This window comes from Dipodomys merriami, unplaced genomic scaffold (assembly GCF_024711535.1).
Source record: "Dipodomys merriami isolate MVZ:Mamm:240054 unplaced genomic scaffold, mDipMer1.0.p SCAF_555, whole genome shotgun sequence".
NCBI lineage: Eukaryota > Metazoa > Chordata > Mammalia > Rodentia > Heteromyidae > Dipodomys > Dipodomys merriami.
This window is the reverse complement of record NW_027206130.1, coordinates 96,128-116,142: the sequence shown is the minus strand read 5'-3', so window position 1 is coordinate 116,142 and position 20,015 is coordinate 96,128. Positions and strand designations below refer to the sequence as shown.

Below are 20,015 nucleotides of genomic sequence, written 5' to 3'. Positions count from 1 at the left end.
GGCTATTGAACCAAAGGAAAGAGAAAGGTCAAAGTGTCTCAGGTTACCTTAGGGTACTATGCACTAATCTGGCAGTGATATACTATTGAAAATTTGTTAGAATTGTCTCCATATATTTTTCACATGGGGCACACTACATACTCTTTGTATATTTTTAGAAGAAACTGTGCTCATTGGTTTAAGTTTCCTCTGTGATGCTATTAGCAATAAAAGCAGGAAGTTATGAAATAGGTTCTAAGTAACAAGAAAGAATGCGTGCAGCTTCTCAGGTGATTTATTTATAAAGGAAAATCAACTTGGGTACTAAAAGCATTTGGTTGATAAATTGGTGGGTCAGTAAGTGGAACCAGCTTTAGCATTTTTTTTTGAAGGGGCTATTATGCTTTAAAGTATACAATCACTATGCTACATTAGGGTAAACTCTTGAAATCTGCAATATTTTCATGAGAGAGAACACTGAATAATGAGTATGTCTATTGTAATTCTACAGCTGGAAACAATGTCAACTGTGGTTTATCTGTGATGACCTTGTGGCATATCATGAAAATTCCTTACATCTTAACAATTTACTGGAACATCAAAAAAAAAAAAAAGGAAGAAAAAATCATGTTCAACCACATTAAGTTTCAGATCCTTGACTTTGCTTTTGAGCAAGAATATACTTTACTCACTATATTTGGTCATGGTTGGGTTGCACAGAATTTTGCACTCAAAAATTTCCCTTTCCCAGGTTTTCCAGAGGATTTACTCTCAAATAGAGTATTATTTATATATATTTGAAATTTAAAGGCTAGAATCATAGCTCACATGGGAGAGTATGTGCTTAGCAAGAAGATCTGAGCATAATTCCTTGTACCAATAAAATAAAATAAACAAAATTTGAGAATCTCCAATACCTAATAAGTAAATCTCAGATAAAATACATTAAAATATTATATGGCATATACATTTTGAGTTAAAACTATAAATCTATTGCACTGTCTTTTGAAAAAGAAGAAACATTTTTGGCCTCCAATGACATTGAAATGATGATACTTTGCCTGCAAAGAAGGAAATGGATTTTGGCTCTGGTGCCAATTCCAATAAACTGAGAATAGCTTCCTGGGGTGGTGTGTTGGGATGAATTCTGAAACTGCTTCCAGGCTTTATAGGAAGAGAGAACTATGATCCATCAAAGAGTGGGAGTGCAGTGTGTGAACTAGGCATTTGGCATCCATGATAAAACAGCATTAAAAAAATCAATAATCAGCATGGACTTACCAGATAAGCCTCCCACATCCATCTTCTTCAGGTTCTTTGCCTCCAAAATGACCACAGTCAGTTTCCCAGCAGTGGGAACATAGCGAAGGGAAAAGCAGATGTCGCCAAGTTTCTCTTGCTAGAAAACAAAGATGTATATAGTTTGTCCATATGCATGTAAATTTATCACGAGGACAGCTGTGACAATTAGACCAAGGATTAAAAAAAATCATTGGCATTTATACAATACTCTTTTATTCACTATGTGAACATCCAGTGATACTAGGGCTTTATTTTTTTTATGAAGATAATCTATTTCAGTTTCAAAAAAGACCATTTATACTTTAACATCCAAAAGAATATATCTATAATTCAATGGCTCTGGAAATGAGACCAAGATGACTTTCTTTGAGATTCTGAGCTGAATAGCACTACAAAACTCTCAGCAAACTCTCCTAACTTTATTGAAGAGCTTTGAAAAAGGCTGAATGGTTTTTTATTAGAATCAACCTATCTAAGTTTTTGTCTTTTTCCATTTCAAATTGGACCATGTCTAGTATTCTATATTTAGGGTTTGGGAGAAAAGACATTTTCCTTCCATTAAATTCTATTTATTCATAAAGATTAGGAATTCCTATGGACTGAACTGCACCAAAGGATATGTTTTCTTGCCACTCAATTTTTATTCATTTCAAATGAAATCTTAACTTTTTTTTCTTGTTTGTCCTAAAATTTGTAAAAAATTGAAACACCAGGCTGGAAAATTGAAATTTATAATATAATGCCAAACTTTCTGACAAAAGAGCATTTATCAATTCTGTATGCAAGTATTTTTGAACCACTGCTCCAGAATAGAAAACAATGATGGTATATAGAACTTCCCCCAAAAGGACTACGGTCAACTTCCCAGCTTAAGCGCGATTCTATAGATTACTTATTGTTCTCTAGTAGTACCATCTATTGTTCAACATTGAATATGTGGTGTGTGTGTATGAGACAGAGAGATGGGGGGAGGGAGGCATGGAGGAAGGGAGAAGGAGAGAGAGGAGGGAGAAGGAGAATGAAGAGATTGAAAGGGAATTAGCAATATGGCAAGTCAGAGTTCATTTCCTTCTCAATATGAATTCTAATTCTAAAGAGTATACCATGGCAGGCTTTTGCAGATAGATGGATAGCATAGAAATCAGGTAAGAAGCCAGTATCTTAAGGGCTTCTCTTGGCTGTACTCTTATTATGACTAGCTCTGTCTTTATCTGTAACTTGATGTATGTTCTAAATCAGCCAGTCTACTATGAAGAAATAATTACCTAGAGGTGTATGTTCTAAATCAGCCAGTCTACTATGAAGAAATAATTACCTAGAGGGAATTTAAGAAAATACAATTCCTTTTTTTTTTTAGGGGGAAGAGGCGGGGGGGGGTACGTACTTATATTTGTCTTTCTAAAAAGAAGGCAAGCGTATGATGATGAGATATAATATATTGAGAGAATTAATAAGATCTCTGAGGAATATTACATGTGACTATAGCCCCCATTCTGAATCTGCATAGAACTAACTACTATATGACTCTGTAGGAATGTGACTTGTGCCTTATTGTGTACATGTCTCAATGTTCTTATATGATTGTACTCTCCTTGAAGGCAAAGTCCTTTCTTGGATATCATTTTCTGCAGCTTTTCAAAATGGAGGTAGGTGAAAACTTTAGATAATTTTCCTGTTTTGAATTACCAAAGTCACAGCTCCCTCTTAAGTATAGATAAAAGAGAGTTACTTGTAATGTGCCAAATTTATTTAGTGGAACTGTTCACCTCCACCAATTAATTTACATATCAGGAGAGGTATTAGAATATATTACTCTTCATAGTCTCTGATAATAGAGATGGGTGTCAGTATCATGGAAATTAATGCAAAATATGGACAAATTCATCTGAGCTTTATGAGACAAGAGAAATGTAAATGAACAAAACTGCCCTTTAAAAGGCTTGTTTAGGGGGAAGGCTTTTTGGGGAAGAATCTGTTGATTTTCTGTGATTTCTTCCTTGGGAAGTTTGTTGTGCTGTGTGGCCAGACTACTCTTCCTATGCTGCCAGGAAGATCACATGCCCCTTAAATGGCCCATGATCTGACTCCACAAGAAACTTACAACCATCTCAATTTTGATTTCCTTAAACAAGTGATGTCATAGTGTTGTGAACTGCCAATATCTGGTAAAAGTATATGCTTTCCTTAGTGCTTTAAAACATAAGCTTTAATAATTTTCTAGAACTATAGTTGGACAATCAAGGCCACTTTCTTTGAATACATGATGGTTTCACCATGGAGTATTTGAAAAATTGATCTCAGTGTGTTTTGCATATACTGTAGGCAGTGTAGGAACTTCAAGTTCATGTGAGTCAAGAAGACTCAGAGTCTGTACATGGAGAGATCTTGAACCACCTGTGGGAAAGACAGGTATGAATGATTCTTGACTTCAAAGTCATGCTCTAAACATGTATACTTTTCTGCCATATTCAAAACAATACAGGCATCTATGACATACATGGTATGTTGACTCAATCTTAGATTTAGGGACTCACCTCATTATGAATTTATTGGGGACACACATATTCTTGATAAAGATTTCACTGCTATCATTAGGTAAAGTACCTTTGTTTGTCCTATTGTCCTGTTCTAACACAGAAAAGTTTTAGGGAAGTTCTTTATCCATACAGAAAAGTTAAAGTGAGCTGATATTTTCATATGGACAGTTTTACATCAAACTCTTATTTCATAGTTTGACAGTTCACAGTTTGGAAGAAAGATTAGTTGGGTTCCAGTATGTAAATATTTCATGGGAAACATTTATCACTGCAAAATTCAAGAGACTAAGATTTTCTGAGTCACCAAAAAAATAATAGGAAACAAAAAAGCCTCTTCGATGACAGGGGAAATTTTTTTTTTTAATGTTTTAAGGTGTTTTCTCCCATCCCAAATTCATGTATTGATGGTTTGGACTTCAGATGGTGGATCCAGTCATTAAGAGGTGGTTGGATTGTAAGCGATCTTACTTAGTAGACTGATAGAGTCATAATTTGAAGGAATTATGGGAAATAGTTGGAGGAATTAGGTCACTATGGGTGTGCCTTTGATGAGTATGTCTTGTGTTTGGCTTGGCCCTTTCCCTATCTTTTTAATTCTGCTTTATGGCTGTCATGGCCACCAGGAAATGAACAAACTCCTCTGCTGTATTCTCCCACAGTCATCATATTCTGCGTCTCAAAGCTGCATCTCAGATCTTTAGCCATTCTGTCTAGTTTCCTCTATTATGGCCCTGTGAAATAAGGTACTGTTGAGTCCATTGTATAAAACTTTGAGAGTTAGAACATATTGAAGATTATGTAGCTGGTCTTGGGGAGGAACTGAAACAAGGTCTTTTGTTGTTGTTGTAGCTGTTCATGGGTCTTGAACTTGGGGCCTGTGTCCTGTCCCTGAACTCTTCTGCTCAAAGCTAGTGTGCTACCACTTTGAGCACAGCTACACTTGTGGTTTCCTGATGGGTAATTGGAGATAAGAGTCTCATGGATCTTCCTGTCCAGGCTGGCTTTGAATGGACCCTCGGATCTCATCCTCCCGAGTAGTTGGGATTACAGGTATTAGCCACTGGCATCTGGTTTGAAACAAGATCTTTTGATATAAAAATAATCTTTTCTTTACTACCATACAGGATACTAGAAACTAAGAAACTAATTGATAATATCCTTGGATAGTCTATTTACATTTTTTTTCATTATGTTTCTAGGTAAATTGATGTTCAACACCAAGTCATCCCATAACTCTACTTTCTAACACTTATTTCTAAAAGCATCTCAAATCTGTTTCTAGTGGCCAGCTCCCCTTGCTCTGTTTTCCTTTGTTCCTTCAGTTCATAAGGCTCAAGCTTTCTTTTTCTGTACATGTCTTTTCTTTTTGGGGTCCAGTCGTGGAGCCTGAACTCTGGGCCTGGGCGCTGTCCCTCAGCTCTACAGCTCAAAGGCTAGCGCTCTACCACTTGAGCCACAGCGCCACTTCCGGCTTTTTTTCTTTTTGCTTATGTAGTGCTGAGGAATCGAACCCAGGACCTCATGCATGCAAGGCAAGCGCTCTACCACTGAGACACCTTCCCAGCCCTCTATACATGTCTATTAGAGTTTTTCCTTTCCTTTTTTCCATCATCAATATGATCTCTGCCTTAACCAACTTATCAGCCTCTACCTTCAGTCTGACCTCTAACTCCATATGATATTTGTCATTATTACCATGATGCCACCACCTTCATCATCTTGCACTACGACTCCAGCACCACCATCCCCCCTTACCCCTGTCACCAGCAATTTCCTTCTCACCCCCAGCACTATGGTGTTCAGATCAAGCCCTGATAACTTCAGTCATATTTTTTTGAAACTGTCTGATGAAAGACCTCTTTAGATTTAGTCTCTTCAAAGTCCAATGCAGGCTGCATACTAATGCCAAGGTAATGTTTGAAAAGTTCACTCCTCTCCCTCTTCCTGACTTTTAAGGAGCTCTGTACTTTTCCTTTGCTCTAATAGTCCTAATGTTTTCCTTCTGATTTAATGCTTCCTCAGCCTTCAGAACACATTTTGAATTTGACTACTGCTCTAATTTGCTTGGTACTACTGAAGTCCCTCAGTCTCAGTCAAAGCATAGATAGCAGAAACTATGTTGTTACCACCCTTGGCTTACACTTCTGTAACTCTTAATATTCTCTTGGTACTTACTCTTGTTATTTTCCATTCTCCTCCTTGCATCCTTTTTAAAGGGAGTATTCTCATGGGGCAGTCATACTCAAAGCCTCACAATCCCTTCTCATTCCCCTGGGATAATACCTATTCCAATACACTGAAAGGTTTTCCACATTCTCCTAACAGTACTCTTTTGTATTTGCTGTTCATCCTGTCTGCAATAGTTTTTTCCAATACCATTGCAAGTCATACCTTTAGTTTACTAAGCTTTTCCGTAATATGTCACATCTTCAGAGAGTTACTCTATGGAAAATTATCTACAAAAGTCTAAATACTCTCCAACACTCATACCACCTCTTCTCTTTCCCTACTTTTTAATTTTTTCATAATGGCTAGCATAAGTTATCCCTTGACATTCTCTTATGTGTCTTGTAGGTTTTGCCTACTAGAATAGAAATCAATGTGCTCCCAGCGTTAGAATATTGACAGGCCTGTTGATTGAATAGGTGCAGATTCCCTACAATTGAATTTAGACTGGTTGCTCTTCTCTTTAGTGACAAGTTCTCTGGAGAAGGAGAGTCCAAGAGAAAAATGCAAGGGGGAGGTTTTTCTGGGTCTGTCCTTTGGATCAACACCTGTGGGGGAGCAAGGACTTTGTATGTGAAGAAGTAGGACTGATACAGTTATATCAGAGTCTAGCTAGTTCCTCAGAGATGTTCTGAAATGGGATAACAGGGATTTGACTTTGTAATCCCCAAAGCCCTAAGCACCGAGTGTGGATTTCACCCTTACTTGGGTCAGGGCTTGGAGCTGACAATGTTGCCAACAGAGTTAGCTTGTGCTGACAGCCATCAACTGCTCTTACAGCCAGGATAATAAATGCCTTGATTACAATGGTATGACAATTGGGTTTCATCACAACAATTACTATGGCTCTACTATGGCTCTATGAGCCACATTACTTTCCATGCTTAGTTTTTTCCTCAGCTAAGAAATCCATTTGCAAAGCTTTATTTCCTTCTGCCTACTAAAATCACTCTTCACTATTAAGATGTAATCCAAGTTCCATATTTTCAATGAAGCATCTGCTTACATAGGAATTTCTGCTGTAAATTTCTTTACACTTGGTAGATTGGTGCCTAGACATCCTTTTGTCCTGTTTCCTTTGCATATATTGAATTCAATTCACCTTGAAGAGCAGGAATCTTACTTTATACTGCTTTTATATGCCTAGCTCCAGGAAAATAGTAAGGGCTTCTAAATAATTTTGGACTGACTGTATTGAAAACTTCATCAGTCATTTGCTTTATAAACAACACCAACACTAGTGTTCTATCAACAGTGTCTCCAGTTGAAACAACAAGTCAATTAATGGGTTTATTTGGGGTTTCTCCTTTGTGCCTAGTAGTATGACCACTGCCAGATTAGTGCTGTTATAAAGCTAGGAGGAAAAAAAACATTTCTGAAGGTGTAATTTTTATAAGATAATTTTGGGACCCTGTAGAGTTGCAGCGGACAGATGAGTGCTTTTGCTGGTGTGATTATCTCATGAAGGGGCCTTATTACTATTAGGGATTTCAGCTTTATGTATAATTTATTTTAGTCAATTGCCTTGATCACTAGGTGGAAACTGCCAGTTAGTGTTAGAAAGTTCCAACTGTGAGATTCAGGGAAATTAACCTGCTCTTTTAGAATACAGAGCTGACAATCCAGAGGTACTTTTGTTCTGAGCAGCTTGATAGATTCATTATTTTTTTAAAGCAGTCACTGAATAGAGTAGACACAAATTAATGATTTTATGGACAACTATAGAAATACCTTTCCTCTTTGAAAAGCTTTATAGATATGAGAACAAAGGTCATCGGCAATGGATTAAGAAAAGCTAATTTAAAATGAATATTTATTTGGTGGTTTCTATGGCATCATCCATCATTTTCTGAGAAAATAAAAAGAAGGATTGACTTTAGTGGCCTTTGAAAATGGGGTTAGGTTTATACATTTGTTGGAAACACTTTGCCTTTGAATGAGTTTTAAAAAGGTACCTGAATTGACTTGATGCTATGGCATTTTAAAAGGACATATTCTCTTTATGTTAAGTATATAAGAAGATTTTGCTATGTGTTCAATTGCCAATAGTGTTTCTACTAAGCTTTTTTTTCCCCTCTGCAGTTGGGAATCTATTTAGAGGTGACAAACACATGGAGGTTTAGTAATGCTTCAAAATGGAAACTCAGATCATTTGCAAATTCTCCATTCGTAAAAATATTAAAATGTTCTTGTGAGAAGGACAATATCATGTTTTTAATTTTAATGAAAGGGAATGAGTAGCTTTGAACACATCCTTTGGGTGGTAGCATTTTTCAACTTCATGTTATTGCCATAATTGTTCTCATACCCCTGAAGTATCTGCCAAATCGGTATTTACAACGAATGGACCAGATGGTCACAGTGTGAAATGTTGCTATGAACTCTACCCAGGCTAAAAAGACCAAGCCTTGCCTAGTGTACAAATATATGCTAAATTGTTCAGGTGAGTGAATCTATTACATCCACGAACATTTATTTTGTGAAACAGTATATAACTCATTAGCTTCACATTATTGCAACTATTTATTTATTCTAAAAATAATTATTGTGCTCCATCATAGATCTCCAAGCTCTTGTCTAGGCTCTGTAAGTTCCTATAAGCTCTGAAAATGTCCAAAATGTGCAATCATAAAATGTGTTTGTTAATGATACCACACAAAAAGCAGAAATGCCATGGGAGAGGAACACTGGAACATTTTGGAATCTAGTAGCAGAACTTAGAAGAAAGGAACTTTAGTGGAGATTTATGTCAATTTCTCCAAGTCATCTGATTTTGCACAGTTTTGGTAAAGCAGTGCACTTGCTTGTGGGTATAGCTACTTATATAATGTATACATATATAAAATGACACGCATTTTGTATACCATAAATACAGCTATCTATGTATATTTTTGATCAATTATATTGTAATAAAACTGAGAAAAACATAAAGAAAAAAATAAATTTTTAATAGCATAGTATACTGGGGTACTTAAAATTTCACCATTCATTTCTTCTAGCTAAAGCTTTAGATGCTTGGGAATCCTTTAATCATTTATTTATTTTGGTGGTACTAGGGTTTGAACTCAGGAACTTGCCTGTAGTCACTGACATTTCTCGTAGGAAGTTCTACATTGCGCTTCCTCCCAAAATCGATTTCTGCCTTAGCTACTTTTTCAGATTCTTTGTCCTGCTTTTACCTCTCTGGCTTGAGATGGTCATTCTCCTACCTTTGTCTCCCATGTGGCTGGGATCACAGGTGAATACTACCACACCTGGCTTGCTTTTTGAGACAGGATCTCACAAATTTCTCTTCACCCCTGCCAGGACTAGATTTGAACCTCAAACTGCCTGTCTGCTGGAATTACAGGTATGAACCACCATACCTGGTTTCCTAGGAGTAATTTTTCTTCTTCTTCTTTTTTTAAATCATGTGAGGTACAGTTTTGTTCCCTGATGACTGAGATAATGGTAAATAGTATTAATTGTAGTTGCCAGTTCCAGGGATTCTGAAAGATTTATCTGTGTGGAAATGGGTAAAAATGGTGAAGATGGTGGGTTTACTTTTATAACTTAGGGTGCTATTTTCTAGTAAAAGGGTGAGTAGGATGCCAGGTAGACAGCCAATTGCCTAAGGATGTGTGAGACAGAAGGAAAATAATGAAGAACCTTGGAAGGTACCCAATGAAAAACTTTTATCAAGTTTCCCTGACCCTTTGCGATTCTTCCTCTGTCAACCACATGTCCTTGATTTTCTAAGCCAAATTCAATTTGACTTTGGTTCTAAATATTTCATTTTCTTCTTCTCACCTCACTGGAATGCTTAGGGATAACGTAGTGTCTTCCAGACAGTGATCTGGATTATTGAAACCACTGTTATCTTTTATTTATATGTAAACATGAATGCATTCTGATTACATTTGAAGTATGAGAACACAGATTTGTAAATAAGTATGTTGGTTTAACTATGAAGCTCTTAAGGATGGATTTCAAAGAAAATAGGCCATGGATCCTGGAGTGTTTGTGAAGAAACAATGCCAGATGATCCTTGCAAGGCTTCACCGGCAATGGCAGAAGTATGCATCTGAATGACTTATGTATAGGCTTGCTCGACAGAGCAACACTGAACTTTTATTAAAGAAATCAGGAGTTGAGTTTTACTACTCTATAGACATGTTTACTATGTTTGCATCCTGTGCATATGAGAGATATTATGGGGAAACAGGATTTTACAGAGGAAACTCAGAAGATGAGGTGTTTATCTATCTAAAGAACATTTCTTTTTAGTTTTGAAATGGTAGCCATCAAGAGGAAACCCTAGGAGAAATGGCAATGGTTACATAGTTCTGTGAGGCTACCCCATTCTCCTTGTCATGTCAGGGTAGTAAAGGAGAGAGCAAAGCAGACTGCAGTTCTGCCACTAACCAGCTCATGGGGATACACTGAACAAATGCTTCTTTTACCATTCAAATGGACAAGCAATAGCTGTGTTGTTTGTCTGTAAGAATTACAGTTTTCCAAAAGGATCAAAGACCTCCAAGTCAAAGCAGATACCCTGAAAATGTTACAGGAAGGAATAGAAGAAACTATAGGGCTTCTTGGCACAGGCAGAAATTTTCTTAATAAAGACCCAGAAACAACAAATCAAAGAAAGGTTGGACAAATGGGATTGCATGCAACTACAGAGCTTCTGCATGGCAAAGGACATAGCCAGCAAGATCAGTAGAAAGCCCATGGATTTGGAGATTTTCACTAGCCATACAAGAGACAAGGGTCTCATATTTAGAGTATAGTTAGAACTCAAAAAATTAAATCCCACAACAACAAATCCTCAAAGAAACAACAGCGTGATATATAAGTGGGCTAGAGACTTAAAGAGAAACTTCTCTGAAGAGGAAATAAGAATGGCCAATAGACACATGAGGAAATGCTCAACTTCTCTAGCCATAAAAGAAATGTAAATCAAAACAACATTGAGATTCCACCTTACCCCAGTTAGAATGGCTATTCTCAAGAAATCTAATAACAACAGATACTGGAGGGGATGTGGCCAGAAGGGAACCCTACTGCACTGTTGGTGGGAGTGTAAACTTGTTCAACCACTTTGGAAAGCAGTATGGAGGTTCCTCAAAAGACTCCACATAGAGCTCTCCTATGAACCAGCAATCCCACTTTTAGGCATTTACCCAAATGATCACAAGCAAGACCATACTAAAGCTACCAGCAAAACTATGTTTATTGCAGCATTAGTTACCATAGCTAAGATATGGAACCAATCCAGATGCCCCTCAGTAGATGAATGTTTTCAAGAAAAAAGTGGTATATATACACAATGGAATTTTATGCCTCCATCAGAAAGAATGACATTGCCCCATTTGTTAGGAAATGGAAAGATGTGGAAAAAATTATATTAAGTGAAGTAAGCCAGGCCCAAAGAAACATAGGTCCCATGGTTTCCCTTATTTGCAATAACTAGTATATGTCTGAGTCAAGCAGAAAAGGTCAGATAAGTTGATGTTAGGCAAAATGAACCCCAAGATAAGGACTCAAATGGTTTTTCTTTCTTGTGATTGTTTGTAACATATTTATTAGATGATTTCTTTGTTGCTTTGTATGTCCCTCCCCCATGGTATAACCCTTGTTCTCACTGTATTTGATGTTGGTATAATTTGTGGAGGGGAAGGGAAAAAACAAATTGTTTAAATAGGGATCCAGGTGGACCCATTGCAACAATGAGATGTACAAGACGTTATGTCAAAAAACGAATTTTACAACTTTGGTGCAGGAGCTGGGGGAAGAGTTGGGGGGTATGGGAAAGGATGGTAAGGGGAAACAAATGCTTGATAAGAAATGTACTCATTACCTTGCTCATGTAATTGTAACCCCTCTGAATGGTATTTTCACAATAAAAAAAGAAGAAAATGTGGTATATGTATATAGAATGGAATTCTATGCCTCCATCAGAAAGAATGACACCGCCCATTTGTTAGGAAATGGAAAGATTTTGAAAAAATTATATTAAGCCAGCCCAAAGAAACATAGGTCCCATAGTTTTCCTTATCTACAATTAACTAGTGAATGTCTAGGACAAGCAGAAAAGGTCAAAAGCTATGTATATATGACCATATAGGATGATGTTAAGTGAAATGAACCCCAAGATAGGAACACAAGTGTTTTTTTCTTTCTTGCTATTGTTTTTAATGTACTTATAATATACTATGTGAGCTTTTGTTTCTTTTGTATGTTCTTCCTCCATGGTAGAACCCCTGTTTTCACTGTATTTGATTCCGGTGCTCTGCATCTTATATATACATTTTTCTAATTAGGGGAGGGGAAGGGAAATAACAAAATGCTGAAATAAGGATACAGGTGAACCCATTGTAACAACTGGATGTCCAAGACACTATGTTGAAAACAAACTTTACAACTTGCCAGGGGTAGGGGTGGGGGGCGTGAGGGATAGGGAGGAATGGGGGTGTGATAGGGGAAAAACAAAGGAGGAGGTAACAATGCTCAATAGGAAATGTCCTCATTACCTTACTCATGTAACTATAACCCATTTGTACAGTATTTTCACAATAAAAATATTAAATAAAAGAATTACAGGAGTTGTATCTGTGACCCAAGGGGATCTTAAAACTATGGAGAGGAGAACTGAGAAGATTTAACAAAAAAGAACATAATATACAGGATGGCGAGTCACACTCAGGCTGAAGAATAGCCATGACTTATGGAGGTCGGAGGAATCCAAACTTGTCTTTTCCTTTTCTGGTTTCAGTTGGCCATAGGGGCCATCTGTATCAAACAGGAGCTTGGTAATTGTAGAGAAGACAGTGGGAAAGAAAAGATAAAGAACCAGAATTGGGGAGGCCAGGCAATAAAAGGAACTAAAGGAAGAAAGGAGAGAGATGATGCTTAAGAAAAAGAAATGGGGGAAAATGCTGGTTTGTCTATTTGCATTAGAAAAACACAGAAGGAAAGAGGAGATAAGAAAAGCAGCAACTTGGGGATTCTGAGGAAGCAGAAGGAAGGGTTTGAGAGTTTTCCATGTGGATTCACTTGATGAGGGTGAGAGATGTTGGCTTGTGAGGGACTGTGGGGGTGTGGGCTTAATCACTGCTTCAACTGGGAACCACCCAGGAGGCATATTTGCTGACTTTCATTCCGAGGAATAAGGAGTTTGATATGAACCTCAGATGACAGAGAAAATGGATATATTTTGTAGATTTTATTGGGAAGGAAATCAAAAGATGCTGTGATGATTTTCCCAAGCAGCTAAAGCCTAAAAGTGGTTAGCTGTCTTGGGGATTAAAAACACATATAGGTCATACAATATTACCATTTCATTAAAATAGACTGGAACTAGGATATATTGGACATTAGTAGCAGCAGAGAGATTCGTTAGGAGGTTAGGGAGATGTTAAGTCTGAAAGGAATAGAGAGCTGCTGAGATGAACATGGATTCCTTCTAGTTGCTTTTCATCCACAACAGAGATAGGGAGAAGTTCTGGCTGTGGTTGGGACCCTCATGCTCTTTACAGATATGGCCACATATAACATAAACATAAAACACCTGGAAAAGAACCTTAATAAGGCCATGGAGTGGGTTGGGAAGGTGGCTCAGTGGTAGAGCGCTTGCCTTGCATGCATGAGGTCCTGGGTTCGATTCCTCGGCATCACATAAGCAGAAAAAAGCTGGAAGTGGCACTGTGGCTCAAGTGGTAGAGCGCTGGCCTTGAGCTGAAGAGCTGAGGAACAGCGCCCACACCCAGACTTCAGGCCCCACAACCAACAACAACAAAAAAAGGGTTTAGTAAGAAAGGAAGGTAGGTATAAGTTCCTAACACATATTGCCTTTGGGTAGTTTGAGTGTGGAGATAGATGGAGGAAACCATTCTCTGAACAGAGGAAAATATTTGCAATGATAGATAGTATTTATGTTTCTTCCGAAATGTATTTGAACGTGCAGCGTGAATTTAGGTAAATTGGCTGGGTATTGGTGGCTCAAGCCTATAATCTTATCTAGCCAGAATGACGAGACATGAGGATTGGGGTTAAAGCCAGCCTGGGCAGAAAGGTCTGTGAGACTCTTATCTCCTATTAAAGACCCAAAAGCTGCAGGTGCAGCTATAAACTCAAGTGGTAGAGGACCAGCTTTGACTGAAAAACCTACGGGATAGTCTGTGCAGCATACACACATGCACACATGCATGCCACACACACACACACACACACACACACACACACACACACACACACACACACACAATTAGACAGAGCAAGAGTTAAGATAAAAAAAGCCCTAGACAAGGTAATGTTTATAGAAGAAAACCACCACCCTAAAAGAAAGACCTGTGTTTAAAGTCCACAGAGGAATAAAGAAAGAATTGGGGATAAACAAGAGCCCTTGGAAAACCCAAGGAGAACATACAAGAAACATATAACAAGAAAAGGCCAAAAAAGAAATAGACAAAAGTAATAGGCTTCCTGCCATCAAACCAAAGTTCCAGAGGAAAGAAGGAAGGAGAATCTGAGACAAGAGGAAGGGTTAGATCACAGTATGGAAAGGAATAGTCTAAAATGGTTTGTAGGTCTATATACAGTAGAGAAAAAAATACAGCTAGTAGTAAGATTATGTAATCTAATAGACAAAAGGTGTCAAAGCTTAGAAGCACTATAAAATTTAACAATAAAGTACTTCACAACAGCATAAAGAAGATTAACCCTCCTGAAGGGAGGGGCTCGGTCTTCCTTATGTTCATTAATAAAAGAAAGAGGCCAGGTTGGAAAGGGAACCCACGGATCAAGTGTGTAAATGTGAATATGTAGCCAGAGAGAAAAAATGGTTCTGCTGTGTGAGCAAGCAAAATTAAGACAGTAGACATAGGAGGGCTCTGGTTAAATAACCATCCTTCTGACAGACTCTTGCAAAGGGTGGACTTATTTGAAAAGGTTTTGGAAAATACAAAGGGAGAGAATACCAGAGCAGAGGATAAAGGGTTATTACACATAAAAAGGGAAATGATAAAAGTATCATCAAAGCACTATCAAAAGAGATGTACACTGATACAACAGAAAGGTTATTACATGAAAGCCAATCTGTATGGGGTAGCAGGAAATAGGGCAAGAACTACCACGCCCATGTTCCTGATTGTACCCTGTTCTCTTCTGCATTCAAGCCTTTGAACCTGATGCCTTCTCTGCCTGATAGAGTTCCCTACCTTTGCGTTCTGTGTGGATTTCTACATCTCAACTGTTCTCTCCCTCCCCCCCCCGAACATGCCCAGTGAGTTTGCCCTTTTGCTATGTCTATTTCTATAATACCTTCCAAATTCTCAGTACAGTTCCTGTGATATAGTACTGAAATTCTTTTCATTTATTGGTTCCTTTCCTCTAATAAGCCCTTTGTTTAAGTCAGTTTTGCTTAGCATCACCTAGATGGCTAAAAGTCAACACAGAGTTATAGCTCCAGAGACACTGTATTTTTTTTTCTGCCTTGGAATTCAGAAGGTGAGGGGTGGGGGAAAGGCAATTCTTTATTTTCATGCTGTGGTGAAAGGCAAGTCTGGAATTGGTTGATGAAGATGGTTAGGAAAGCAATGCAAAGCTAAGTTATATTCAGCAGTTGGGTAGTAATGTAGAGCTGTTTAGTGCAATGACCATGAACAAATTTTCTTCAGAGTATTTAAGTTTCTTGTTAAGGCAATGAAGAAAAATAATGGAAATAGGATTGGGTGATTGCACTTGCTGGGGAAATGAAAATGCCAAGAACAATGAACGAAACTCTTACTAGCTTTATATATAATAATGGAATTGTGTTTTTTAATAAAAAATCATAAGAATATAATGAAAGCAAAGTATAAAAAAGCTTGGAAATATTAAGCTTATTGTATCTATGAAAGACACTAGTATTTTCATTTCTAATTAATTTAATGTCAATAGAATGACATTTCTTTTTGTGGCACTGGAGTTTGAACTCAGGGCTTTATGATTCCTTGGCTGGTGCTTTATTACTTGAGCCATACCCCTAGTCCTTCTTTTTGTTAGGTAGTTTAGAGACTGAATCTTGCAGATTTTTTCTGCCGGTGCTTGACAAGAATCTATCTCAGCCTTCTGAGCAGCTAGGATTACAGGCATAAGCCACTGCTTATTTTTAAGAAAGAGATCTTTCCAGCTTTTGCTTCATTATTGTGTTTTAGGCATTGAGTAGCTGGATCATGTAAGGATATAAATGGATACATCTTGTTTGGCTCTGGGTTTGGTTGGATGTCGTAGAGGTGCAAAAGAACTCTGATTACTTGATGGTGTAAAGAGCTGAGGGAGAATAGACAAATACTTCAAATAGCTGTGTGTGTGTGTGTGTGTGTGTGTGTGTGTGTGTGTGTGTGTGTGTGAGAGAGAGAGAGAGAGAGAGAGAGAGAGAGAGAGAGAGAGAGAGAGAGAGAGAGAGAGAGAGAGAGAGAGAGAGAGAGAGAGAGAGATGGCCTGAATATTTGTGTCTCTACTAAATTCCTACATTGAAATACCAACCTCCTAAGGAAATGGCTTTCTGTGGTGTGTTCTTTGGGATATGATTAGGTCATGAGTTATCCCTCATGAATAGAAATAGTGTCCTGATGACTAAGCCTGAGAGAGCACCTTCTCAACTTATGAAAGACATAGAACAAAGTTCCTAAACAAGGAAGCAAGTCCTCATCAGATACATAAGTTGCCAGTGCTTTGATCCTAGATTTTCCAGACTCTAGATCTAAGAGAAATTGTTTTCTGTTATTTGGAAGCCAGTCACTTTATGGTACTTGGTTATGGTAGCCTGACTAGACAAGACAAAAAAGAAAATCTAATTTGATTATGTCCATTTCAGTCACATCTAAGAGGATTATAGTTCTCTAGAAGGAGCGGTATGGGAATTTCAATAACTTCTTATTCAAGACAAAGAAGAAAAGCACAATCCATCATTGGCCACAGCCTACATGCATCTCCTTGATGACTTCTGAGGGTCACTGTTGAAAATAATTTAGTTCCATTAGAAGCAACAGAAATAATATTCTTCTCAGGCACAGATCATTTAGTTTAGCTCTCAGTTATAGATGAGAGTATGTGGAATAGTAATTATTGTTAGGAGTTTAAATTCAGGTTTGCATCTTGGCTATGAAGCTACTTAACTATAGATACCTCTTCTGTAAAAAGAGGTTAAAGAAAACCAATACCAAGTTGGTAAATGAATACTTTATCCAGCAATATCTACATGAATCTCATGTTTCTTAAAAAAATTCTCCATCTGCATGCTATTTCTTTTTCAGAGTTGTTTGACTTTTATTTCTTCAGTGGTGATGTGTTCTCATTCATTTTGGCTTAAAGGTTATGCAACTAATTAGTGTATTTCCCATGTAGGCCTTAACAGCATTGTATATTATAGCAAAGTTACACTGAAAGTCAAGATCATCTCTGAGTATATTTGGAATTCAATTTGCCCACATCTCACAAATTGTTCATTTTTGCAGAAACAATTCAGCTTCCATCTGCTTTGCCTAGGGGAAAGTTCACTGGTGTTCATTGTTAAGAAAATGAGAACATCATTAGGGAATTCAATGGCTCTTTGCATAAAAATATGATGTCACTAAATCACATGGTGCAAAAAATATAGCTGATTTGCAAATGAGAATGGTGTGAATTTGAATGACAGCCTTTCTCTTGAGACAAAGAAAGTACCTAGGTATGTCTTGTTTGTCTCTTTTTGTGCAAGATTCACACTGACAGCCAGAGGGACCCTGCTGGGACATCAGGGGTTCTTTAGTTATATAAAGCACATCACAGATTTTTTAAAATGAGAAGTGACTTTGGAGGATTTTTGTTTTAAATAGCATATCTTATGTAATTGTAACTTATTTTAAACTATGGTAATTTTTGTCTCTATTTGTAATGGCATTCGAATTTTGAACTTTTGAGCACCACATTTTGATGAAGGAAATTAGTAAGTTTCTGGAAAATGCAAATGAGAAAACTAACTTGTAAATTTCACTTAGTTTCATCAGATGAATATTAGCATTTGGCTTATTTACCTGTGACTTATTTCTGCTTTTATTATGTGATAACCTTCTCAATGGAATGCATTACTATTGCAATCATATAGAGCGTTGGGTATGATTATTTCTGACCCTCAGGAAAATAATAGTCTAAAAATTATATATATATATATATATATATATATATATATATATATATATATATGTTTTTGTTGGTCATGGGGCTTGAACTCTGGGCTTGGCACTATCCCTCAGTTCTACAGCTCAAGGCAAGTGCTCTACCACTTGAGCCACAACACCACTTGTAGTTTTCTGGTGGTTAATTGGAGATAAGAGTCTCACGGACTTTCCTGCCTGGGCTGGCTTTGAACCTTGATCCAATCCTGAGATCTCATTAGCCTTTGGAGCAGCTAGGATTACAGGCATCAACCACTGGCACCTGGCTTAAAACTAATTTTATCCGTTAGGGATGAAAGTTTGCTATTTTGTGTCAGGGAATCTTAACAGTGCTGGAGTATGTGAATAATAATACACATTTTTGTGAGAAAGATTTTTAAAATCTTTTTTAAAATCTAATTTTTTAAAATCTAATTAAATCTAATTTTTAAAATTAGTGGAGCTCTCATTTTTTTTGTCTTTAAAATTGGAGACATTGGAACTTGTCTTTCAAAGTACTATATTTTCCCCCTAAGTTATATAATCAGAAACTTAGACCTGTTTAAAGAAATAAGCTTTAGAATGACCAAAAAAAAAACCTAATTAAAAAAATCCCATTAAATAATAAAATGTATTCTTAAGAATACATTCTTAAGACAGGATCTAGGGAAGTGAGCACTTAATATTTGGTACGTTATTTTGTGAAATGGATGTATGTTTATTGTGTAATTTGTGAATAAAATGGTATCTTTGTGCCAAAGAGAGAGATTGTGTGTGTGTGTGTGTGTGTGAGAGAGAGAGAGAGAAAGAGAGAGAGAGAGAGAGAGAGAGATAGCAATACTACTTTATTCCACATGTAAAATCCCATAAATGCAAATTTATCAACACTGTACCATAAGGCCATTTGCAGATACCCAATGAATCATACTGCATGAAAGCAATATTGTGTACTATACATACAAAAGGATAAAATAATCCAACATAGGGACAAATTTAAAGCTTAAACGTAATTTTTATTTCTATTGCTTTAATACTCAGGCTAATTTTGGGCAAATTAGTGAAGGAAAAAGAACTGAAGATGACATAGTAGTTTTAAATCATTGCTTAAGTTTCAGATGGCCTTAAAACTCTTTTATGTAAGAGAAAAATATAAGAAATCTAAGAAGAACATTTTGAATTTGAGAAAAGCCTTTAGGCAATTGGAGTCCTTGAAAATGTTGGAACATGTGGTTAAAGAAGATGAGTCATAGATATATGTGACTACTTCTGTAAGAAGCTAAGACAAAAAAGAGTCAGGCAGGTTTAAGTTTATGGGGGAAATAATCAAACGAAGAAAACATTTAATATGATAAAAGGCAAAGGCTTAGAAATGAGCCATTGAATTTGCTTCTTAGGTGAGTGAAATTCAGTCAGATGGGAAAGCTTTTTTTAATAGAAGTTGTTCCCATTATAAATTAAAAATACTCTCCAAAGGCTGCAGAGGAAAGCTAGGCAACTTTCCCTGGGCCTACTGAGGAAAGTTCCCTAGGTCAAGATGTAAAGTAGATCAAGAAAGAAACAATTAGATTCCATTAATACTATGGTTAAGACTGTAGTTGAAGAATAAAGAAAGCAAGTGTGCTAGAATGCAGTAATAATATTTGATATATATCTACTAAAAGTAGGGAAATTGAGAGGGGGTTTGGTTGGGAGGGATGGGGAAGAATGAGTCATTGTATTCTTAAACGAATGTGCTGAATGGTAATTCCTTTGTTCAATGACTTAAAAATTATAATGAAAAACTGCAGTTGTTCTACTAAATTCAGTGTTGGCT

General features: G+C 37.0%; 1 protein-coding gene across 2 annotated transcripts in view; it reads right to left on the bottom strand.

Moving 5' to 3' along the window:
- Window positions 1–20,015, bottom strand: part of LOC138811992 (synaptotagmin-1) — a 199,687-nt gene that overhangs the window by 86,601 nt on the left and 93,071 nt on the right. For both annotated transcript variants that reach the window (XM_069999944.1, XM_069999945.1), the window contains exon 6: window positions 1,261–1,378. In XM_069999944.1, coding sequence (XP_069856045.1) covers window positions 1,261–1,378 — 118 coding nt within the window. The remainder of the gene's footprint in view (window positions 1–1,260; window positions 1,379–20,015) is intronic.